Source organism: Thamnophis sirtalis, unplaced genomic scaffold, assembly GCF_051295495.1.
Source record: "Thamnophis sirtalis isolate CommonGarterSnake01/CBP01778 unplaced genomic scaffold, rThaSir2_p1.2 scaffold_14, whole genome shotgun sequence".
In the NCBI taxonomy this organism is placed as follows: Eukaryota; Metazoa; Chordata; class Lepidosauria; order Squamata; family Natricidae; genus Thamnophis; species Thamnophis sirtalis.
The window spans coordinates 26,401,629-26,426,401 of record NW_028261394.1 but is presented as its reverse complement, the minus strand read 5'-3'; the positions used below and the strand labels follow the sequence as shown (position 1 = coordinate 26,426,401).

Genomic DNA, 24,773 nt, shown 5'->3' with positions numbered 1-24,773 from the left:
AAGCATCTTTTTTTTTGAAAAAGTTATTTATTTTTCCCATTCAAATTCATTCACAAATATTGCTCAGAGGCTGAAATACACCAAGTAAATGAGATGAAGAGTATGAAAGAGAGGAGAGAGGTAAGGGAAGAAGAGAAGGAGAGGAGAGAGGGCAGGAGGGGAAGAGGAGGAGAGAAAGGAGGAGTGGAAAGGGGAGAGAAGAAGGGGAAGTAGAGAAGAGAAGGATGACAGAGGGAAGAAAGGAGGTAGGGAGGAGGAGGAGGAGGAGGAGGAGGAGGAGGAGGAGGAGGAGGAGGAGGAGGAGGAGGAGGAGAGAGAAGAAAGTGATGGATAAGGTACAAATATGGTGTATGGAGAGTAGAAGAGCCAATAATCATTCTCAGGGGTTGATAGTAAGATGAATTGATGTAAATATTTAATAATATAAAATAACGTTGGTTATGTATCAGTATATATGTGGTTGTTCGTTATGAAAATGAAAAAATAAAAAACTTTTTATTAAAAAATACATTCACAAATATACATTCTTATAAGTGCTATTAACATTTATCTATTAACCATTAATGCTTAGCACTATCTTCTTACAAATATATAAAATACATTTTGGGCCACTTTCTTGCCATCCCGTGTATCCCTCTTATTTTGCAAACAACCTTGCTCCTTCCGTCTTCTCAACCTCCCTTCTCTGCCTTCTTCTTTCCTCCCCTCTTTCCTATTTTCTTCTTCCCCTCTTTCCCCCACTCCTCCTCTGTTCTCCCTCTTACCTTCTCTCTTACTCTTGCTTCCCCTCCCTCCCTTCCTCTGCTTTGCTTTTTCTTCCTTAAGGAAAGCATCTGAAGACCCTGTGCATTTCTCTCCTGGCTCTTCTCCATGAGATTCTCCCCCAGCTTCTCATTTTGTGGGACATTAAGAGGGCAAGAATCACTTCTTAGTGGTGGCTTCTGAAATAAATTGAGCCCCTTCTTTTTTTTTAATAGGGAGCAAGTTCTCCCTAGGCCTTTTAATGATCTTTGTGTTACTTTGCTTTTCGTTCATTCTGCGGTTTAGGAGACAATGGTTGGTGTTTTTGTCAAAAATAGGCCTTATGAAGGGAAGACAGACTCCGATGAGGGCATATGAGTACTTGAGTCAGAAATTGAAGAGGATTTCTCTTGGACCATCATCAGCAGATTTCTGTGTGGGTGTGTGCCAAATTTGTCTTGGCTGGCTTGCAGTTCTTCTGGAGAAAGAGGCATTTGGATGTGATTCTGCCACACATCCATCGTAGGACTCATCTGGCACATGCAGAAGTTTGGAGAAGGCCAACTCATCGCAAGAAAGTGGAGAGGAGAAGAACGCGTTCTCCAAACATGTTTCTGCTCCTCCTGCTCCTCCTTCTCCTTCCTCTTCCTCCTCTTTCTCCTTCTTCTCCTCTTTCATCTTCATCTCCTCATCCTCCCCTTCTCCATCTCTTCCTCCTCTTTCTCCTTCTCCTCTTCTCCTCCATCTTCATCTCCTCTTCCTCCTCCTCCCCCCTCCTCCCCCTGGCTTTGAGTAGCTGTCTCAGATCTCATGGGCTTATTTAGGGGGTGTGGGAAGGCCTGTTTCTCTGTCAAGCTCAATTTCTGGGTTATGAAGAGAATTCCAAGCTGGTGGGATGAGTCCTCTGTGTTGTGATGGATCAGTGTTACGTTCCCCATCTGGATCCAAGAATCCAGCTGCTGGCCTTCCTTGCTAAATGATTCTCACAAACTTGCATGCTGTGGTTGGATAGTCGTGGTGCAAAAAAAGGGAAGCAAAGCCCATTGGTGCCTTGGAAGGAAATGCTCCATCCCTAGAGATCCAAATTTTGCTGGATAGGTGCCTCAAGTCCTGGGAAAATAAAATGGACAGGCCACTTCCATTTTTTGGAGAATAAAGACCAAATGACCTTTAATGGAGCCAGGAGAGAACTTGTTGAGAACATTTCCTTATTGTATTTTGATTTATTGTATTTTAATTTTAATGTAGCTTTGCTTGCGTCCTGAAGGACTGCATTTACACAAAAGGGCAATTTTGAAATTATAACAATTGCATAATGTGAAATTATCACATTATAACAATAGATAAATTAGACAAACTAATGGAAATTAAATCAAAGAGAGATCCAACCTAGAATTAAGGAGAAATTTCCTGACAGTGAGAACAATCAGAAGGTACGAGTGCTCCCTCAAGGAAGAATTTCAAGAAGAGATTTGACCTGGATGATATAAGATCTCCTGCTTTGAGCGTGGGGAGGGGGGGTGGACTAGAAGACCTCCAAGGTCCCTTCCAGCCCAGTGATTCTGTGTTTCCTGTGTTTCTCTGAAGGGTGAGAATCAAAGAGTTGTTGTTGCTCGTTACATTTTTATTTTTGGATCTTCGGTTGTTGGTGATATTCATGAACTCTGCAGCAAAAAGATGGATTCTTTGCTGAGAAAATCCTTGGTCAGAGAACAGCACAGCTGTTTTTGGGAAAAGAGGACTAAAATGTCAAATGCAGCCATGTAAAAGTGCTGAGCATCTCTGTTTCTGAGCAGTGTCACCAGTCATATGGGGACACGGTGATTTCTGTGCGATGCACCCAGGAATTACTGATGATTACTGATTTTGGGGAGCAGAGCACACAGCGAGGCTGCAGTATTCTCTGCAGAGTGAGCCTACTTTTTTCAGGGAGGAAAACAAATGAAATAGTGTAGGTATTGGGAAAGGTTTGGTGGTCCAATGTCCAGTCTGGAGATGAGGCTGAAGGAGACCCATGGGCTGAGCTACTTGATAGCAATAGTCCTTAGACTTATATACCACTTCCGCAGTGCTCTCTTAGCGGTTTACAGAGTCAGCTTATTGGCCCCAACAATCTGGGTCCTCATTTTACTGATCTCGGAAGGATCTCGGAAGGAGGCTGAGTCAACCTGGAGCCTGGTGAAATTCAAACTATTGGCAGTGGTAGAGTTAGCCTGCAATACTTTACTCTAACCACAAGGAAGGAAGGAAGGAAGGAAGGAAGGAAGGAAGGAAAGAAGGAAGGAAGAAAATAGCAACAGCATTTAGACTTATATACCACTTTACAGTCCTTTCTAAGAGGTTTATAGAAGCCTCTTGCCTCCAACAATCTGGATCCTCATTTTACCCATCTCAGAAGGACGGAAAGCTGAGTCAACCTTGAGCCTGTTGAGATTTGAACTGCCAAATTGCAGGCAGCCAGCAGGCAGTGGAAGTAGCCTGCAGTACTGCACTCTAACCACTGCACCACAGTGGCTCATTTGATGCCCAAAATGCCCAATCCCTGCCATTGTTGAAGTAACCTGTTGCGTTTCAGAAAGACATGGATTTTTTTCCGCACTTTTTAGCAAACTCTCATACATGCAGGGAGTCCTTGCAGGAAAGGAGAACAGAGGTGGAAATTCGTAACTGTAATAATACAGTAGTCCTAGTCTTAACAACCATTCGTTTAGCAACTGTACAACGGCACTGAAAAAAGTGACTTTATGACCATTGTTCACATTTACGACCATTGCAGCATCCCCATGGTCACATGATTTACATTGGGACGCTTGGCAACTGATTCATATTTATGACAGTTGCAGCATCCTGGGATCATGTGATCCACTTTTGCAACCTTCTGACCAGCAGTCAATGAGGAAGCCAAATTCATCTAACAACCATGTTACTAACTTAACAACTGCAGTGATTCACCTAACAATGATGGCAAGGAAGATAATAAAATGGGGCAAAACTCACTTAACAATTGTATTCCTTAGCAACAGAAATTTTGGGCTCAGTTGTGGTCGTAAGTCGAGGACTCCCTGTATTTGAAAGACAACACGAGGTTAAAACCAACGGCGGTGGAGATAAACTAGACGTCATGGCAGATGTCGCTTCCTGGGCTCCTATTAGCCCTCTGGGCTCCATGCTAAGTCTAAAGATGCATCTGACACTGAGCTGCAATACCCAAATGAGCACTAGATGGCAGCAAAGAGACACAGTGAAATAACCTTGGCTGCCATCTAATGGCTGTTTAGGATTCTGTAATCTTGGTATATGAAAAAAAAACTTTTTAAAGTGGATATTTAAAAACACAGCTCAGAGAGAAAGAAGAAAAATCAGAGAGAAAAGAGATGATAAACTAGATTTTGAAACAATATAAAATCAATTCAAATATAATTTATGTATTCTTGTAACAATAAAAGGAGTAAATTACAACTAGATTTTGAAACAATATAAAATCAATTCAAATATAATTTAATTTATGTATTCTTGTAACAATAAAAGGATTACATTACAATTAGAAAAACTTAAAGGCATATTAGATGTGCTGCATATAGATAGTCCTAAACTATTCATTTAGCAACTGCCTAAAGTTACGATAACGCTGAAAAAAAGTGACTTAAAACTAATCCTCACACTTGTGGCCACCGCTTGCTGGCTGGAGAATTCTGGGGGTTGAAGGCCACCCAGCTTCAGATGGCCAAGGTTGGGGAAGGTTGAGAGGGTTTACTATGCAATGCTTTGTTTCTTCCAATTGAAAGGGGGGGAGCTTTGTGGTTAGGAAAAAACCCCACCCCCACCCCCAGCCTCTCTACAGCAAAGTTTCTAGGGCTCTTGTCCTGGCCACTCCCCCACACTTCAGGCCTTCAAGGGGGACGATGACAATTCCCTACTGTCTGCAAACCACTCGGGCACAAAAAGGACTTTGTTGTGGGAGCCAGTGGGAGGATGGAAGGGCCCGAGTGCCAGATCTGAAGATCTCACTGGGGCTGAGACACCACAGCTCTGTCCTAGCATGCCGAGAATGTGTGGTTGTAAAACTGCCGGGGGGGGGACACGGGGGGAGGCGGGGAGGAAAAGGTTCCTCTCAGTTTCTGCTCAATGATGCTAGCACGGACCGCCCCTCATTCTGAGTCATGCTTTCTGCTTTTGGGGAAAGGCACATCAGTCTGGCATGTGAAGGGCTCAACCTCTCGTAGAGGATATAAAAAGCAAGGCTTTTGAGCTAGGTTCCCCCCCACCCCAATTTGCGGTGAGTCACTGCTGGGCCGGCTCAGTGTCTGGATGGAAACCAGCTTAGAGCAATGATTCATGCAGAGAAGTAACCGGCAACCTCTTTTTGATCTGGCCAGGGTTGCCTCTGCTCCCACTTTGCCATCTTGAGGGTAACCCTTCCTGAATAGCAATAATACATAGACTTATATACTGCTTTTCAATGCTCTACAGCCCTCTCTAAGCGGTTTACAGAGTCAGCCTCTTGCCCGCAACAGTCTAGGTCCTCATTTTACCCACCTCAGAAGGACGGAAGGCTGAGTCAACCTTCAACCTTGAGTCTTGTGAAATTCAAACTATTGGCAGTGGGTAGAGTTGGCCTGCAATACTGCACTCTAACCACAAGGAAGGAAGGAAGGAAGGAAGGAAGGAAGGAAGGAAGGAAGGAAGGAAGGAAGGAAGGAAGGAAGGAAGGAAGGAAGGAAGGAATAGCACTTAGACATATACTGCATCACAGTGCTTTTACAGCCCTCTCTAAGGGGTTTACAGAATCAGCCTCTTGTCCCCAACAATCTGGGTCCTCATTTTACCCACCTTGGATGGATGGAAGGCTGGGTCAATCTTGAACTAGTCAGAATTTAATTCTTAGCATTGGCAGTGTCAGCTTGCAATATGGCATTCTTATCCACTGTGCCACCATGGCTCATAGGTAGGTGGGTGGGTGGGTAAGTAGGCAGGCAGGCAGGCAGAATAAATAAATAGACAGACAGAGAGATACACAGCAATAGCACTTAGACGTATATACTGCTTTATAGCTGTCGCTAAGCAGTTTACAGTGTCCCCAACAATCTGGGTCCTCGTTTTACCCATGAGGGTAAAATGTGTGTGGTGACCAAAACTGGATGCAGTACTCTAGGTGTGGTCTTACTAAGGCTTTATAGAGTGGTATTAGTACCTCCCTTGATCTTGATTGTTAATGCAATTGGCTTTTTTGGCTGCCGCTGAATACTGCTGGCTCCTATTTAGCTGGTTGCCCACTATAGCTCCAAGATGCCTTTCACAGTTACTGCTATTAGCCCTGCTTTCACCCAGTCTATCTTTGTACTTTCGGTTTTTCTTGCCTAAGTGTAAGACTTGACTTTTAACTCTTTGTTTTCCTTTGTGGTGGAGCAATTGGGAGCCAAGGCGTGCAGCTACTAGGGTGACATCCTGTTTTTCCCCATGCAGGGAGGCCTGGTTTTGTTTGCAATGGCGTCAGCCTCGACACCAAGACAATAACCTCAGTTTCAGCGGTTGCAGGAATATTATTCCCTGACTGCCTTGGGATCCCACCTGAAGTTGGCAGGTTTTGCATGATAAAAGCAGCTCATTTGACCTGCTGTTAATAGCAGGGTGGAATGTATGCAGGGTCCACCAGAGCAGAAAATTAATTCTCACCCGGCTCTGTGGCTGGAGAGAACGTTTGAGTCTCGTCTCTATTAGCTTTTTCGCAACCAGGAGCTGTTGGGAGGGAGCCTGCGCTGGAGGCTGCTAATTGTGCTGAATCCTTCAAAACAACCAAGGGAGAATCCACTCCAGGGGTGGGCTGCCTTTGCATCCGAGGCTTAAGCAAAGGACTGAATTATAACCCCTTTTTCTGGGTGGGCACCAGTGCAGTGAACCCGAAACGACTCTGCACACAATGGTTGGAACATTGGCTTAGCTTTTGGCGTAAACTCAGCCCCCTTGGAGTAAATTCCCCCCCCCCAAAGTCCAGCAGGACCTAAAAGTACCATAAATATATTTAAGATTCAGCGACTGGTTTCCGTGGTGTGCTTGTAGGTGTGCTTTGGCCTGGCGTTCGAATGCTCTGTGGATATGTTTGTGTGCAGATTAGTAGATTGTCTTCACCAATGGGCCACTTGCCCCAATCCATGGTTTTTGTGGCCCGGGAATTAAGACTCAGTGCATCCAGAAAGGATCACGCTGGGATGCAGCGCTGCAGTTGTTCAATTAGGAGGAAAATTCTCAATTAGGAGGAAGATTCTGTCTTTCTTTTTTGAAAAACGTTTTTATTGATTTCCTTTTCATATGCATTCACAAATATACATTCTCATGAGTACTCTTAATATTTATCTATTCTCTTCTAGTGTTTATCACAATCTATTTAAACATATAAAAAGCATAATCGGGGTCGCTTTCTTTCCACCCCGTACATCCATCTTATTTTGCAACAACTCTACTCCCTTCTTTCTTCCCAACCTCTACCTTCTCTACCTTCTTCTTTCCTCCTCTCCTTCCTCTTTTCTTCTACCCCTCCCTCTCCCCCACTCCTCCTCTCTTCTTCCCCTTTTTACCCCCTCTCCTACTCTTACTACCCTTCCCTTACTTCCTCTCCTTTACCCTTTCTTCTTTCCCCTCTTCTTCCTCCCTGCTTCCGTTGTTGCCCTTGCTTATTTTCTTCTTCACGCTGATGGATTTTCGGGGTGAAATTCCAGCGATCCATAGAAATAAATATCCTCTTCCATATTTTATTTCCCTATAATAATTCCACTTTTATTGTCTTTTAAACTGTATATTTATATTTTAAATACAGGAGTTCTTAATAACTCCTTTGGTGCATTGACCCAAATCGTCCAGAAGTCCTTTCTGGAGAAGCCATTTCTTCAAGGTCAAGGATGGGCAACCGCAGGTGGTCCTCAACTTACAACAGTTCATTTAGTGGCCATTCAAACTTACAACGGCTATACTGGATTACTGGAAAAAGTAATTTAGAACTATTTTTCACACTTACGACTGTTGCTGCCTCCCCGTGGCGATGTGATCAAAATTCAGAGGCTTGGCAATTGATTCATAACGATGACAGTTGTAATGTCCCGTGATCATGTGATTCTCTTTTGCGACCATCTGACAAGCAAAGTCAATAAGGAAGCCAGATTCGTTTAACAACTACGACGCTAAATTAGCAACTGCAATCATGCAATTAACAATCGTGGCAAGAAAGGTTATCAAATGGGGCAATAGTCACTTTAACCAATGTTTCACTTAGCAACAGAAACGTTGGGCTCCATTTTGGTTGTAAGTGGAGGACTGCAATCGGTGGACTTCAACTCCCAGAATCCCTAAGCCAGCATGGCTGGTTCAAGAATTCTGGGAGTTGAAGTCCATGAGTAGTCAAGTTCCAATCCCTGTGTACCCGCCAATTCCACTCCCAAAAGCTTTCTCCCTTTGCCCTGGAGAATTTACACCCCCACACAGACAACCATGCCTCTGTGTCAAACCCCCCCCCCCCAAGGAAGAGGGTGATTTAAGAGCTGACAACCAACAGGAAATTCAGATCCTGTTGCAATGGATTTTATGCAAGTGACTCACTTCGCTTTCGTAGCATTCCCCCTCCCCCCCCACGACTTAGCCTTTGCGTGAGCAGAGAGGATGGTGTTGTAATCGGATTCCTATCTGAGGACATGGGCTGTTTTGTCTTGCGCGCAAGCATTTATTTGCTTGTTCCTTAAGCCACATTAATTATCCTGCCGGACTGGAGGAAAGGTTCTCCCTGCACTTGGGAGGAGGAAAACCAAGCAGAGATTGTTACAGGTAGTCCTCGACTTACGACCACAGTCGAGCCTGAAACGTCTGTTTGCTAAGCGAGACAGTGGCTCAGTGGGGTCTGCCCCATTTTATGGGCTTCCTTGCCACAATGCTGAAGCGAATCACTGCGCTTATTAAGTTAGTAACGCAATTGTTAAGTGAACCTGGGTTCCCCGTTGGCTTCGATTGTCAGATGACCTCAGGACCAGAGGTTGTATTGAGCCGGTTCAGACTGGTTCACGGTGGAAATCACAGGTGGGCCTCCCCACCTGCCCCTGGTTTTTAAGCCAAAGTGCATGCATGGAAGGCCAAGGGCATGCGTGTGTGAGCGAACCGTCATAAATATGAATCAATCACCAAGCATCCACATTTTGATCACTGACCATGAGGATGCTGCAATGGTCATAAAATGTGAAAAATGATCACAAGCCAAATTTTTTTTAGTGCCGTTGTAACTTTGAACAGATTAAACAAAGGGTTGTAAGTCTAGGACAGTGTTTCTCAACCTTGGCGGCTTTAAGTCCTGTGGACTTCAACTCCCAGAATTCCCCAGCCAGCTATGCTGGCTGAGGGATTCTGGGAGTTTAAGTCCACGGGACTTAAAGTCGCCAAGGTTGAGAAACACTGGTCTAGGACCACTGTATTATTACAATTACGGATTTCCACCTCTGTTCCCCTTTCCTGCAATGGGGCACTTGGGGTCCTTCCACATCCAGGGTTGGCAGCTAAGGCACTTTTACAACTTGTGGACTTCAACTCCCAGAATTCCTCATCCAACATGGCTGGCCTATGAATTGAAGTCCACAGGTCGTAAAGGTGTCATAGTGGCCCACCCCTGCTTGGCGTCGTAGTGGGTTGCTTGCAATTTATGGGAGGCTGTTTAATCGTGCATCACCCCAACCTGTCCCGTCCCCCACCCTCCGCCCCTCCAGCAAAATGCTCAAAACAAATTGCCATGTTCTGTGACAGGAGAAGGAAAAGAGAAGAGACTGAAATGGAGGCCCTGACCATAGAGCAGTGATGGGAAAACGATGGCCCTTTCATGACTTGCGGACTTCAGCTCCCAGAATTCCTGATCCAACATGGCTGACCCAGGAATTCTGGGAATCGAAGTCCACAGATTGTAAAAGTCTGCCATGTGTTGGAATGGAGGCCCTGACCATAAAGCAGAGATGGGAAACGATGGCCCTTTTATGACTTGTGGACTTCAACTCCCAGAATTCCTGAGCCAGCATGGCTAGCTCAGGAATTCTGGGAGTTGAAATCCACAAATCATAAAAGGGACATCATTCCCTCACCCATGCCATAAATCCAGAGAAACTCTTCACAGACACAGCTGAATGCATTTTTAATTAGCATCTCAACTCTGGAGGAATCCAGGCAGAACTGGAAATGACCTGTGGAGAGGAAGGGAGGAGACCTTGAATTGCTGGAGCAATTACCTGGGTGAAAGGGGATGAACACTTTCTAAAGCCCCAAGTGACCGGGTAACATCCAGAAGTCTCTTTAGAGCTAAGAAATAGAATCTAGAAGAGTATTTTTTGAGTCTTGGTGATTTGTGGACTTCAACTCCCAGAATTCCCCAATCAGCAGGCCCCGGCGAAAGAGAATTTGTCCAGAAAGTCCAGGGCATGCTGGTTGGGGAATTCTGGGAGTTGAAGTCCACAAAGGGTAGAAGTGTGGTAGGAAGACAGCTGCCTTGGTCATCTGCCAAAAAACACTCTCCTGTTTCCCAAGAGAAGATTTGATCCGTCTTTTTCCCCCCATCACATTCCTGGGATTCTCCTTTGAAACACGAGAAGCCTCTTTGGAAATTTGGATTAGAAAAATGTGTCCTCCGTGATCCCAAGCAGCAAAGCTGTCTGGCTGGGCATATCTCCTCTGCCTTATTGTCTTGCATTCCTCTTTTGGAAAATATTTTTTTTTCCTGCCAGGTATATCTCGATCTCTTCTTGTAGTCTAAACAAGATGGCCAGCTGCAAAAAAGGCCCAGAGAAGCAGGCCTGTCCTTGGCTTTTTAGCCAGCCTGAAGGCTTCATGCAACTGTAGGGGGTGGGTGGGTATTAATAGGATTTATTCAAATTAATAAATTAGCAGTGCATTTAGAAGGCGGAGAGAATATCCCATTGCTTATGGATGAACGGTCAAGCTAAATAAACAAACAGTTCCTAACTCTGTAACTTTAATGAGTAACAAATAGGATAGTATAGCGGGGGGGGGGATGACTTGTATCGCAAGAGATAAATACTTAGCACTGTGTCTTTTGTGATAATTTGTTCACTCGCATGGTACCATTGTCTTATGTAACCGATAGTTCTGCGAACAAGTCCGGGTTTGTTTCGTTCTGTTATGATTTGGCCATTCTTTGGGGATTAAGAAATGATGGTGAAGTTGAGCTTCACTCTTGCCGATACTTGTCTGCGCTTTTTTAGTTTACTCCGTGACAACGTGCTGAATTTCTAAACCCTCAGCTGACATTTTAAGTCAACAACCAGGGCGTGTAGGACTACAATTGAGACCAGAATGTCTGTTGGTAAGCAAGGCAGTTGTAAAGTGAGTCCTGTCTCAGTTTTACAACACATTTTTGCCATGGTTGTTAAGCGAATCACAGCAGTTGTTAAGTGAACTGTGCTTCCCCCCACCCACTTTGACTTTGCTTGTTGGAAGCCAAGTGGGAAGTTTGCAAAAGGGGATCACTCAACCCCAGGAAGCTGCAATCTGTGGAAATGTTTTGGGGGATAGGAGCATGTATGGATGGCTTGTCTTTTTCACACTCTTCAACAGGTGGCTACACCAATTGGTTATTACAGCCCTCCAGAGTGGCGGTGGTTGTTGGTTCTTTTGCACGGCAATCTTCATCAGTGTGAATCAGCCTCAGGGGTTCCCAAGATGAGTGGACTTCAATTCCCAGAATTCCCCAGCCACATTCAAATTCGGAAAAGAGCTGGAAGAGATCTTGGAGGTCTTCTTCTAGTCCAGCCCCCTGCTCAGGCAGGAGACCCTATACCATTTCAGACAAGTGACTGCCCAGTCTTTTTTTAACAAAAACCTCCAGTGATGAACCACCCAGAATGTCTGAAGGCCAGCTCTTCCACCGGTTAATTGTCTTCACTGTTAGGAAGTTTATCCTTAATTCCAGGTTGCTGGAGCATAGTTCCAGCATAATCTAGAGCATCAGTTCCATCCACTTTGAGACGTGTGGACTTCAACTCCCAGAATTCCCCAGCTATCAGAGGATTGTACTGCTGCACACTCCTGCTACTGTACTGTACTATTAGTCCGAATTTGGGTTGGGAGGAATGGCATAGGGTTAAAGAGAGCTGTTTGCCAAAGGGCCACTCTTTTACACAAGCCAAACCAGGTATGTATGAACACAATCAGGCCCCTGGATCTGAATAGTTCAGCCATGAAGTCTTCCTCTTACACCACTCCTGCTAACGTTGAGCTCTGCATTTCCACCTTCCTTTCTCACAGAAAAATCGTATGCAGCATATTAGCTTTTTTGTCTCTGTTCGTTTTCAGCCATGGGACTCTTCTGGTACAGTCGGGGCCAGCCTGGGAAATGCTTTGCATTCTTCAAAGCCAGCACCAGATATGTAGAAACCGTGGGATTGTCTTTCCAATCTCGACTGAGCATCCTGAAGCCCACCGCAGCTTCATATGCCAAAAAGCAACATGTGGAGTAGCCCAGAGGTAGAAAGGAAAAGGCCTTTTATCCCAGTGTTCAGAATAGAATAGCGCTGGAGGGGACCTTGGAGGTCTTCTAGTCTAGTCCAGCCCCCTGCTCAAGCAGGGGAACTTATCCTATTTCAGACAAGCGGCTGTCCAGTCTCTTCTTAAAAACCTCCAGAGATGGAGCGCCCATCTGAAGGCAAGCTGTTCCACTGATTAATTGTTCTCACTGTTAGGGTTTCCTTTAAGATGGGTGGACTTCAACTGCAAGAATTCCCCAGCCAGAAGGGGACCAACCCTCAAAATTCTCTAGCCAGCATATGGACCAATTCCCAGAATACCGTGCTGTCTAAGAAATGCTGGGAGTTGAAGTCCCTCCAACTCAACGTCGGTGAGGTTGAGAAACATTGTCCTTGGAGATTCTGGCTGCCCCAAAAGTGCTTTTTCAAAAGGGAACTGGACTTTGTTTTTCCTTGAAGACTTTTCGCTTCTCATCCAAGAAGCTTCTTCAGAGTTCTAGCTATAGAATTTGGGATGAAGACCCTTTGAATGGTGTGGGAGAAGGAATGGATTTCCAGAGGAAAAATTGCAGACTACAGGAACCATTTGCACCACTCAGGTGACCCTGAAGAGTCAGACAAGCCTCCAAGTGGCCTCAAGGACCCTCTAAAAGGATGCAAATGACCAGCTGTCTGCAAGGAGTATAAATCCATCCATCCCCAACCATCCAGTCAGAGCTGAAGAAGCTTCTTGGATGAAAAGCGAAACGTCTTCAAGGAAAAGCCCTTTTGAAAAAGGACTTTGGGGTTGAGGAAACATTATTTTAGCCTGCTGGCAGAAAGGGGTGGAGATGAGAAAGTGAATTGTTGTTTTTCCTGATACTTGGGAGGGACCAGGTCAGTCTGAGCATCTGGGTTACCTTTGCTGTCCTGGTGCCCACACTGGGGCTACAACTCCCCCCTGGCATTTGGTCCTCTGCTGAAGGTTGACCTACAGCCTCTTGGCACTGGACATAGGAAACCCCACCATCTTCTTTGCCTGGGCTGCGATGCTAAAGTTGGCCTGGCAATCCCTAGTACATAAGCTGCTTTCGGACTTCGGTCTTGGGAGTTTGCTCCAGGACATTTTCTTCTGGCCAAACATTGTAAACAAAGGGCTCTTCTTGGGGAAAATGTATCCCCGGTCTCCTGAAAGGAAACATAGCACAAAAAGAAAGGCGCCAAACCGGCAGATCTATCATCTACAGCAGGGAAGGGATGGAGATGGAACCATTCTCTGAAGCTTGCCAGCAGGCCCCTGGCTAAAAAATGGAGTGTGGTGGGATTGGGATGGGGATGGAGATGGGATGTGGGAGTGGAGTGGAATTCTTTATTGGCCAAGTGTCTTTGGACACACAAGGAATTTGTCTCCAGTGCCTAAGCTCTCCGTGTACATACAAACAAGTGGTAAATCATGATCATAATCATAACACAAATAATAAATCATAAGATGCAATACTCAGGGAAAGACATATGATACTAAATAAAGGCAATCCACATACAGTAAATCAGTGTTTCTCAACCTTGTCAACTTGAAGATGTCTGGACTTCAACTCCCAGAATTCCCCAGCCAGCGAATGCTGGCTGGGGAATTCTGGGAGTTGAAGTCCAGACATCTTCAAGTTGACAAGGTTGAGAAACACTGCAGTAAATCATATGAGGTGTGATGGCGCAGTGGTTAGAGTGCAGTACTGCAGGCTACTTCTGCTGACTGCCGGCTGCCTGCAATTTGGCAGATTGACTCTCACCAGGCTCAAGGTTGACTCAGCCTTCCGTCCTCCCGAGGTGGGTAAGATGAGGACCCAGATTGTTGAGAGCAAGAGGCTAACTCTGTAAACCCCTTAGAGAGGGCTGTAAAGCACTGTGAAGCGGTATGCATTTTTCGGAGTACAAGATGCACCAAGATTTTGAAGAGGCAAATTAAGAAAAAAGGTTTTGCACTCTGCAGACCTCCAAAAAACAGCCCGTTTTTCGCAAAAACAGGCCCATTTTAAGGGGCATACATAGCCTTTAGGAGGTTTATAAAGTGCTCCTGGGGGCAAAAATGAGCAAAAAAGGGCCCATTTTTTGCTCATTTTGCCCTCCCCAGCCTCCAGGAGCACTCTGGAAGCCGCCCAAATCCTCTGCACATCCATTTTTGCAAAGGGGGCAGGGTTTCGGGAGACCAAAAATGCTGTATTCAGTGTATAAGACACCCCCAGATTTTCACCCTCTTTTTTGAGGGGGGAAAAAGTGCGTCTTACATTCCAAAAATAAGGTAAGTCTAAGTGCTATTGCTATAAGATACAAACAACAAAGTTATAAGATGCTAAAGGAATAGGAAAGATGAGAAGGATAATAGTAACACAGCACTGCTACGTGGTTTGACATCCCCAGGTATAAGACTGCTGTGGGGATTAGTTGTCTAGCTGTGGGATGACATGGGTGTGGGTGTGGGTGTGGGTGTGTTTGTGTGTGTGTAGCTGTCCTTGCATCTAGTTGTTTGGAGTTAAATCTTGATTTCTCCATGGAGCAACTAATGTTCCTCTGGGGTCCAGCAAAAGCCTGCTTCTTCCCTGACTGATCATGGTTAGGATTTGCAAATCTTGTTTTGTGCTCTGGCAGCCAAACCAGGAATAGCAGTAGCAGTAGACTTATATACCGCTTCATAGGCCTTTCAGGCCTCTCTAAGCGGTTTACAGAGAGTCAGCATATTGCCCCCAACAATCTGGGTCCTCATTTTACCCACCTCGGAAGGATGGAAGGCTGAGTCAACCCTGAGCCGGTGAGATTTGAACCGCTGACCTGCTGATCTAGCAGTAGCCTGCAGTGCTGCATTTAACCACTGCGCCACCTTGGCTCTGGAAGTGGAATCCTTGCCAAGAGCTTGAGTCTTGTTCAAGATTTCGCCTGGTCCGGTGACCCAGGGTAGCTGAGGCCCCACAACCTTTAATAAAAGGTGGAAGGGCCGATTCCAGAGGCATGGAGATCTCCCTCCCTCCCTCCCTCCCTCCCCCTCTTCCTTCCTTGATAGATGTTTGCCCTGGGAAGTCAACTTTCCATCCGAACCTCTTCTGCTGGAGGCACAAAGGGAAATCTGTGATTGAGTCATGGCTTTGGCACTTCCTGCCTGGGAAAAGGACGAGGGGGTGGTAGTGGGAGAGAGCCACCCACCCCTCAGCAGAGAAGGACCAGGGACAAGATCAGCTGCCCTCTTGGCCCCCAGCGGCAGACACACACAAACACACACACATGGTTTTGCCCGTGGATGGTTAATCTCTGTAGCATAATATGCATGTACTTTGCACTTAAAAAGAGAAAGAGAGAAACCCCAAAGGCTGCCTTTGCACAATCAGCCAGCCTTGTAATTGGAGAAGGCGAAATTATTCACAAGGAAAACGAACCGTGGATGGGTTATTTTAACCGTAACCCGGTTTACGAGACTGACTTATAAACCCTAAAAGAAGCTGAATCCACACGACTCAGAAGAGTCCGAAATCTATCCAGGGTTTAGTTTAGTCCGAAAGAAAAGAAGGACTCTTGTTGTTGTTGTTGTTGTTGTTGTTTTTCTCCTAAGAATAAAAAGGAAGATGGTCTTGGTGCTTTTGTGGGACTTCCAAAGGCTTTCGTTGGCTTATTTGTTTGTTTGTTTGTTTGTTTTAAAAAGGGACACAACGTATAGCCGCCTGCTTTAGGGAGACCTTTGTCTTCCCAGAGAAGGGATGAGAAAGAAAGGGGGAAAAAATTGGGAGGGAGGAAGGAAGTTCAAGTAGACGCTGAACTTCAGAGGATTTATACTTGAAACTGAAAGCAGTGGGGGGGAAAACCCACAGCCCTGATTATTCCCATGCCGTGAATTGTCCGCAGGACTGCATACATTTCATAATATTTGGAAAAAGGAAAAAATAAAAAGCTATTTTATTTGGAAGAGGGGCAATGGAGAATACGCTAGTGGCCTCCTGTGTATTTCCATGCTTTTCCAGTCCGTTTGGCAGGCTTTCTTGAGGGCTGCTGGTCTGACATGGGGTACAGGTCATCATCGGCTTACAACTAGTTGCTTAATGATGGTTTCAAAGTTATGACAGACCCTGAAAATGGGGTTTACAACCCAGATTCAAAGTTCCAATGTCCCCACAACCCCCGTAGTCACATGACCACATTCTAGGTCCGCGATGGCGAACCTTTTTCACCTCAGGTGACAAAAGCACATGCGCATCTGCTATCGTGTGCACCCACGTGCCCAGCCCCATAATTTAATTCCCCCCCTGTGCCGTGCCCCCTGCACATGTGCTTGTGACACACACACACCCCACTGCCCTACGCATTCGTGCACGGCTTTCTTCGAACCTGGGGAGGGCAAAAATGGCTGCCCCCGCTCCGGAGGCCATAAACGGCCCGTTTTCCTACTTCCGGTGGGCCTGGTAGGTCCGTGTTTTGTCCTCCCCAGGCTCCAGAGGCTTTTTAGGAACCTGGGGAGGGCAAAAAAACCACCCAGTATGGAAACCGGAAGTTCAGGGACAAACTTCCGGGTTGCCCATTGGGCCATCTTTCTCCCTCCGGAAGGTGAAAAACAGCCCAACACGCGGAAACAGAAGTCCGTTGCTGGACGGACTTCCAGAAGGCGAAAAATGGCCGAAAATCAGCTGGCCAGCACGCGCATGTGCGCTGGAGCTGACATGGCAATGCCTTCTGTGCCCTCAGAAACGGCTGCATGTGCCACAGGTTCACCATCACGGTTCTAGCGGCTCAGTAACCAACCCGCATTTACAACTGTTTGCAGCCCCTTGTGGTCACATGACTGCGACTTACATCACTTTTGACCGGACACTGGTACAGGTCGTCCCAGACTTAACAACAGTCTGCTTAGTGATAGTTCGAAATTAGAACAGCCCTGAAAAAAACTGACCTATGACCATTTTTCACCTTTATGACCATTGCAGTATCCCCATGGTCACTTGTTTTACATGCGGAGGCTTGACGACTGACTCACATTTATGATGGCTCCAGTGTCCCGGGGTCATTCAATCCCCTTTTTGTAACCTTCTGACCAGCCAAGTCAATGGGGAGATCAGATTGACTTAACAACCGTGTGACTAATTTAACAACTGCAGTGATTCGCTAAACAAATATGGCAAGAAAAGGCATAAAATGGGGCAAAACCCCACTTTACGAATGTCTCACTTAGCAAGATAAATGTTGGGCTCCGTTGCGGTCGTAAGTTGAGGATTACCTGAATTAAGATCACACAAAGCAACAGTGCCACTTTTGGAATATTAGCTACAGCTCTGGTCACCATGATAAGAAAATAATGGTGGAGGAGTGCAGAGAAAAGCAGCAAAGATGTTTAGTGGGCTGGAGGCTAAATGAACAGTTGCAGGAACAAAGTGAAGGATTAGGAGTGACATGATAGCATCGTCCAATATTTGAGGTGCTGTCGTGGAAAAGAGGGGTTCAACCTATTCTTTAAAGGCCCTAAGGGCAGGGGGAGAAGAAGTAAGAGATGGAAGAGCCTGAAAGAGAGAAGCAACCTAGAACTAAGGAGAAATGTCCTATCAGTGAGAAGAATTAACTTGTGCTCATCTCCAGAAGTTATGGCTGCTCCATCACTGGAGGTTTTTAAGAAGAAATGACAGCCATTTGTCTGGAATGTTATATAGCATGCTGGCTGGGGAATTCTGGGAATCGAACTCCACACGTATTAATGTTCCAAGGTTGTATACCCTTGGTATAGGGTCCTCTGCTTCAGCATGGGTTGCATTAGAAGACCTCCAAGGTCCCTTCCAATTCTTGTTATTTTGTTATTCACTCTAGTCCAGGGGGTCTCCAATCTTGGCAACTTTAAGACTTGTGGACTTCAATTTTGGGAGTTGAAGTCCACAAGTCTTAAAGTTGCCAAGGTTGAAGACCCCTACTCTAGTCTATAGTGTTTGCTTGGTTGATTTGGATTTACTTCAGTGTGCAAAAACACAATGTAGAGTAGAGTAAGTAGTAGAGTAGAATAATAGAACAGAGCAGAACAGAACAGAACTGAAAAGAACTGAATAGAACAAAACAGAACAGAATGGAATAGAACTGGAAGGGACCTTGTAGGTCTTCTAGTCCAGCCCCCTACTCAAGCAGAAGAGCCTTTACCTTTTCAGACAATTGACTGTCCCGTCTCCTCTTCTAATGAGTTAAGCGTTGGGGTTTAGCATGTTGTTGAACTTGGCTGCAGTGGTTTGCTTAAGGAACCATAGTATGCTTCTTGCTCGTGGGGTTGGTTGGCTTGTGACTTGGTGCGATGGGCCCACCCTCCTTCAGCCTTGTGGTCTGCCAATGGTGGTGTAGGTCCTGTGCGTTGTCGTTGTCCTCCAATGTCATGGCACCCTTGTTGTGCATTGACAATAAAGGTTTGATTTGGGCCCGCTGAAACCGACTGAGCTGCTTTGAACGCATAGCTGGCCTGACGTGAGCCCCTTCGCCTCTTTCTTGCAGAACGTGCTGGCCAAGGCCCTCTACGACAACGTGGCCGAATCCCCGGACGAGCTCTCCTTCCGCAAGGGGGACATCATGACGGTGCTGGAGCGCAACACGCAAGGCCTGGACGGCTGGTGGCTCTGCTCCTTGCATGGCCGGCAGGGCATCGTGCCAGGCAACCGCCTCAAGATCCTGGTGGGGATGTACGACAAGAAGCAGCTTCCGGGGCCCCACCAGGGGCCCCTCCAGCCTTTGCTGCCCCAGCCCGCAGGACAAACCCCACTGGCCTTTCCCCAGCAGGGGGGCTACACCCCTCTCTCCCCTGCCTCTCAGTACACCCCCATGCACCCTTCCTACCTCCCCCAAGAGGACAACGTCTACTTAGTGCCAGCGCCCAACAAGACCCCAGGGGCCCCGGGGCCCTTCCAGTCTCCTGCCGGCAAGCAGATTTCCGCCTACGCCAAGCAAAGTCCTTCTCAAGGCCAGGATGTTTATCAGGTGCCAGCCGGGCCGGCCTGTCCCTCCCAGGACATTTACCAAGTCCCTCCAGCCCCCTCCGGCCTGGGGCAGGACATTTACCAGGTCCCTCCTTCCCTGGATGGCCACGGCTGGGACCCCCCCAAAGCCCAAGGCAAGGTAAGTGGCCGAGACAGGGGCATCTGGGGCTCCGTGTCTTTCGGTTCCCACACCAGTCAGTACAAAAAGAAAACCCTCATCCACCAGGGGTGAGGATTGGAGGTGGGGGGGGCAGGAAGCAGGTGTGGCCCAGCTGGGCCTGCAGGGCAGCCTGCTGGTGGGTGGGCTGGCAGCAGACCCTCCCTCTCTGCTTCAAACAGCTGAAGGGACAGGGGCGGCTTGTGTTCTCCTCCTGGGCAGCTTTGAATTGCAAGGCAGGACGAGGGGGGCGGGCGGGGGAGCATGGAGAAGAGGCGGTTCCAGATCTGGGCTCTTGGTGCCCTGCGCGCTCAGCGCTCCTCTCGTCTGCTCTCCCCTCCAGCCGAGCAGCGGCCTGGAAGGAGGCCAAGGGCTGGACTTCAGATTTGCAATTTCACTGGGACTTTTGCCCGAGCGGGGCGTTGCAGGAGGCTCCAGAAAGCCCTTTCCGGTCCTATCCTGGGAACGGAAATGACTTCTCCTGGGCCTCCGTCACAGAGGCACCCTAGTGCCCCTTCCTGGGCAGGGCTGGGGTTGGTAGGGAGGGCTTCCTGCAGAAGGGGAGGGGGCTCAGGAGCCCCTGCCCTGACTCTCCAATCCTTTGGCTCCAGCCTTGGAATAGTGCAAAGAAGGGACTTTGTCCAAGTTGCTCTTGGTGTGAATCCAGGCCAGGCGAAACTGGGGCATTGGCACAGAAGCCGGGAGTAAATAAACCAGGTTTGCAGGTCCTGTCTAAGCAGCTTAACCAAGGAAAGATGGAGTAGATCTGGAGCTACTAACATTCCCCCGGCAGGCTTGGTCTTTGCTGGGCCAGCTCAGCCACAGGAGGTTTTGTGTGGATTGTGTGTGGATTGATACAAGAAGCAGACAGGGTCCTTTGAGAAGAGGGGGGGGGGTGTCAAGCTGTTTTCCAAATTACCCGAAGGCCAGACAAGGAATAATGGACGGAAACTGACCAAGGAGAGATTCAACCTGGAAATAAGGAGGAACTTTCTGACCATGAGAACAATCAACCCATGGAACAGAGTTGCCTTCAGAAGTTGTGGGAGTTTCATCCCTGGCGGCTTTCAAGAAGAGGCTGGACTGCCCTCTGTCAGAAATGGAGTAGGGCCTCCTGCTTTGGCAGGGGGTTGGAGTAAATGACCTACAAGGTCCCTTTCCAGCTCTGTTATTCTGCTCTGCTCCTTGTGTCAATCCACACACAGGCACTCGAGAACTTCTTTGTCTGCACTGGTGTGTGTGTGTGTGCGCGCGCGCCGGTGCGCCAGACTGTCGCTTCCTTGCAACACCCCCTCCTTCCCAAGCCCTGCCTCTCGTTCTCTTGCACTCAACCGCTGACCTTGAAGGAAAGACTGGGGGGAAGGAAGGAATGAAGGAAGGAAGCGATTTGGGAAGACGTGTCTTAGCCTCCCACCCACCTCTCTCCCTTTCCCCCAGATTTTGTGGTGTGGAGAGCAGGAGGCACCAAGCGGCCATCCTGGAGCAAACCACGGGGAAGACAAGTACAGTAGTCCTCGGCTTACAACCATTTCGTTTAGTGACCGTTTGAAATTACAACCTGTCTTAAAACCGTTTTTCACAATTTTGGCCACTGCAGCATCCCTGAGGTCACGGGATGCAAAATCAGCCGCTTGGCAACTCATAGGATCCCCTTTTGCGACCTTCTGACCCGCCAAGTCAGAGTTTACATAACAACCGTTTTGCTAACTTCACAACTGCGGCAACAGAGCTCATAAAACAGGGGGTGGGGACTCACTTAACAGATTTTCCACTTAGCAACATCAATTTGGGGCTCAATTGCGGTCATAAGTCGAGGACTACCTGTCGTGCCTACAGGAAGCTTTTTCTGCCCCACTGCAGGCTGCCTTCTGGCCCCAGAGAGGCCGGCATCTTCTAGGTCTGCTTGACCTCAGGGGGGTGGGGTGGGGATGGCCAGGGGGAGGTTGGCTAACTCGGCATCATTTGGGTCAGGGGAGCCTGTGGCAGCTCAAGTGCTCTGCCAGCAAAAACCGGCAGCCGAGCTCCGTTTTCGGCTGCTACGGCCTCCTGCTACCCTCTGCCAGGGCAAATGCAGGACTTCCGAAAACGAAACTCGGGAGCCTGGTTTTGCTGGCAGGCCCATCCTTTGCTGTTTCCAGAGCGGCTTCGTGGGCCAGATCTAAGTACCCTGTGGGCCGAATCCTGCCCCTGGGCCTTGCGTTTCACACCCCTGTTCTAGGTGATTCCTCTATGCCAGTGGTTCCCAAACTTGGCAACTTTAAGACTTGTGGACTTCAACTCCCAGCAGAGCTGGCTGGAGAATTCTGGGAGTTGAAGTCCACAAGTCTTAAAGTTGCCAAGTTTGGGAACCACTGCTCTATGCAGTTTGGGTCATAGGGTGTGGAAGGGGAGGGGGGGATTCCCTGGGAAAAATAGAAACAGGGGAACGGATGTTGCTACAGATTGAGAACTTGCTCATCTGGCATGACACCCTCCCCCCCATCAGAAAAAATTTGGGGAACAGTCTAGTGAACAAAACCCTTGTTCCTTCAAAATAAGCTGCTTGCTACTTTTCCAGAAGGCCCTAAACACAAGTTGATTCAGAGCTGCTCAGGTGGCGTTTGTGGTTGGGTTTGTTGCTGCTATGTAGGGTGTGCATGGGGGCAGGGGCGGGAGGGATGCTGTACCCTGCCTGAAGTCACTGTGTGTATAAGTTGGGAAACCATATAAACCAGAGACAGACAGACAGACATTAACAGAGTTGGAAGGAACCTTGTAGGTCATGTAGCCCCAAGTAGACTCTACGCCATTTCTGACAGATGGCTGAAAGCTTCCAGTGATGAAGCTCCCACAAATTCTGAAGGCAAATTCTGTTCCATCAGTTGACTGTTCTAGACAGACAGACAGACAGACAGACAGAGGATGGAGGGAGGGAGGGTGGATGGATGGATGGATGGCTAGGTGGTGGATGATGGATGGTGGATGGGTGGATGGATGGATAGATGATGGATGGGTGGTGGATGGATGGATAGATGGTGGATGGATGGTGGATGGTGGATGGATGGATAGATGATGGATGGGTGGTGGATGGATGGATAGATGATGGATGGGTGGTGGATGGATGGATAGATGATGGATGGGTGGTGGATGGGTGGATAGATGGTGGATGGATGGTGGATGGTGGATGGATGGATGGATGGATGATAGACAGACAGACAGATGGATGGATAATAGGGAGGGAGTCAGAGAAGACAGAATGTGTGTGCGTGTGTGCAGGGGATTGCAAAGGAATCAGCCCAGGAGGGTGAACTGAAATGGGGCCAGGGGTGTTTTCAGGATCCAAAGCGATCTTACTCTTAATTGGCATCTGACACTAGACATCCAAAGACCTTTGCCGTTGCAAAAAAACCGCTTGTTTTTTGGGGGGGGTTGTTGAAGCCAACTTTGACGTTGAATCGCTCGATGTGCCTCTGAGTTGCCTCAATCGAGTGTGACAGCAGCTGGAGGGCACACAATCCTCCAGTGTCGCTGGCACAGCCTCCACTGGCTGCAGGGTTTGTACATGTGTGTGTGTGTGTGTGTGTCCGTGCGTGCGTGTGGTTTCTCTGCAAACAAACAACAGCTGGGAAGGCTGCTCCTGGCTCCAGGGTCTCTCCTTTCGCCCAGGAGGGAAACAGCCCTCATTGTGCATCAACCCTCAGCCCCTCTGTGGCTCCTCTCTAAAAATAGAAGGTGATGTCATTCCGCCCTTCCCTGGGGAGGGCAGTTCCTGCAGCCAGCGCCTGGCGAGGAGAAGTTGGTGGGTGGTCAGTGCCCCCTTCTGGAGAAAGTGTTGGCTGCACCTCGTGTGTGCGTGCGGGCATGCAGATCACGTTTAAAGAGGGATCCTTGCATGGATTGCCAGATCCAGTTCCTGCAGCTAGGAAAGATCCGTTCTGTAGCATCGGGATGCAAAATAATGGACCATTTGCTGACTCGTTTGGGCTCAAGAAGAGTCTGCTTGAATTCCTGCAAAAACCTACACCTACAGAGGGGAGGGAGGAAAGGAGAGGGAGAGAGAGCAGGAGGGAGGGAGGGAGAGAGAGAATTTGAAGACCCCTAAAAGCTTTTAATGCAGGATTTCAGTATTCTCACCCAAAATTGAAATTCAGAGCATGAACCAAAAATACCTCATGAACCTGTCAAAATTTCAAGCTGAATCCACTAAAAATTCAGAGGTTCTGGGGTGAGAGGATTCAAACATTGTGGATTTCAGAGTGAGAAAATGACAACATTTGCAAGGTATTAGGAATACCATCTGATCTCTCTCTCTCTTTCTATCTTACCTATCTCTATCATCTATCTCCCTATCATATTTCTCTCTCCCTCCCTCTCTCTCTCCCTCCCTCTCCCTCCCTCTCTCTCTGTCTCTGTCTCTCTCTCCCCTCTATCTATCTATCTACCTATCTATCTATCTATCTATCTATCTATCTATCTATCTATCTATCTATCTATCTATCTATCTATCATCTATCATCTATCTATCTATCTATCTATCTATCATCTAGCTATCTATTCATCCAATCAATCAATCAATCAATTTATGGACTGCCCATCTTACCACAGGGTAGCATTTTGTCAATTCTTCAGCCATTCTGAAATTAGATCAGACAATCAAACAAATTTCCACAGTGGTGCCAGGAAAGCTTGCTCAGCTTGCCAAAACAGATGAGCAGGTGGGCACCAGCAGGGAGGATGCTGCTCATCCCCAAGGCCCTCTGGTCCTCCATGGCAGGCCTCTGCTAGAGTGGCCTCTATCCAGATGCCCATGTTGCTAGTCTGGCATCTGGAAAGGATCTTCTGCCAGTGAGGATCTGCCAAGAGGACGAGGTGCTGAAGCAGGTTCTTGATAGAGTCGGCCATCTTCCTTTCCCGGCCACCTCCACCTGGCTCTGAAGCCTCCCCTTCCTTCCTCTGCAGGTGGTGATCCCCACACGGGTGGGGCAAGTCTACGTTTACGAGACCTGTCCGAAAGGAGAGCAGCAGGACGAGTATGACATTCCTCGGCAGCTCCAGGAGATTTACGACGTGCCCCCCACAAGGGGCTTGATGGTGAACCGGAGTGGCCAGGAAGTGAGTGTGCTAGCTTTGTGTCTTGGGGCAAGGGGCAACGGGGGGGACGGACGTGGCAGGGACACACCCCATTTTTACCCTCCTGGCCCAAGACTGGTCAAAACTGGGCTTAGGACATATGCGGATTCTTTAAGGATCACTTGACTTTTATTTATTTATGTTGTTACATTTATACCCTCCTCTTCTCCCCATCCGAATTCGGCCCTGCCAATTTCTGGCCTGCTTCAGCAATAGCAGCAGGGAGGAAGGGGTTATACAGGCGGTCCTCGACTTACGACCAGGTTGATCCCCCCACATTTCTGTTAAGTGAGATATTTGTTCAGTGAGTTTTGCCCCATT

General features: G+C 47.7%; 1 protein-coding gene across 1 annotated transcript in view; it reads left to right on the top strand.

The window, feature by feature from the left end:
* BCAR1 (BCAR1 scaffold protein, Cas family member) overlaps positions 1–24,773 on the top strand; it is a 52,428-nt gene that overhangs the window by 14,302 nt on the left and 13,353 nt on the right. The window contains exons 2-3 of the mRNA XM_087729452.1: positions 18,708–19,325; positions 24,282–24,434. Of these exons, the coding sequence (XP_087585578.1) occupies positions 18,708–19,325; positions 24,282–24,434 (771 nt within the window). The remainder of the gene's footprint in view (positions 1–18,707; positions 19,326–24,281; positions 24,435–24,773) is intronic.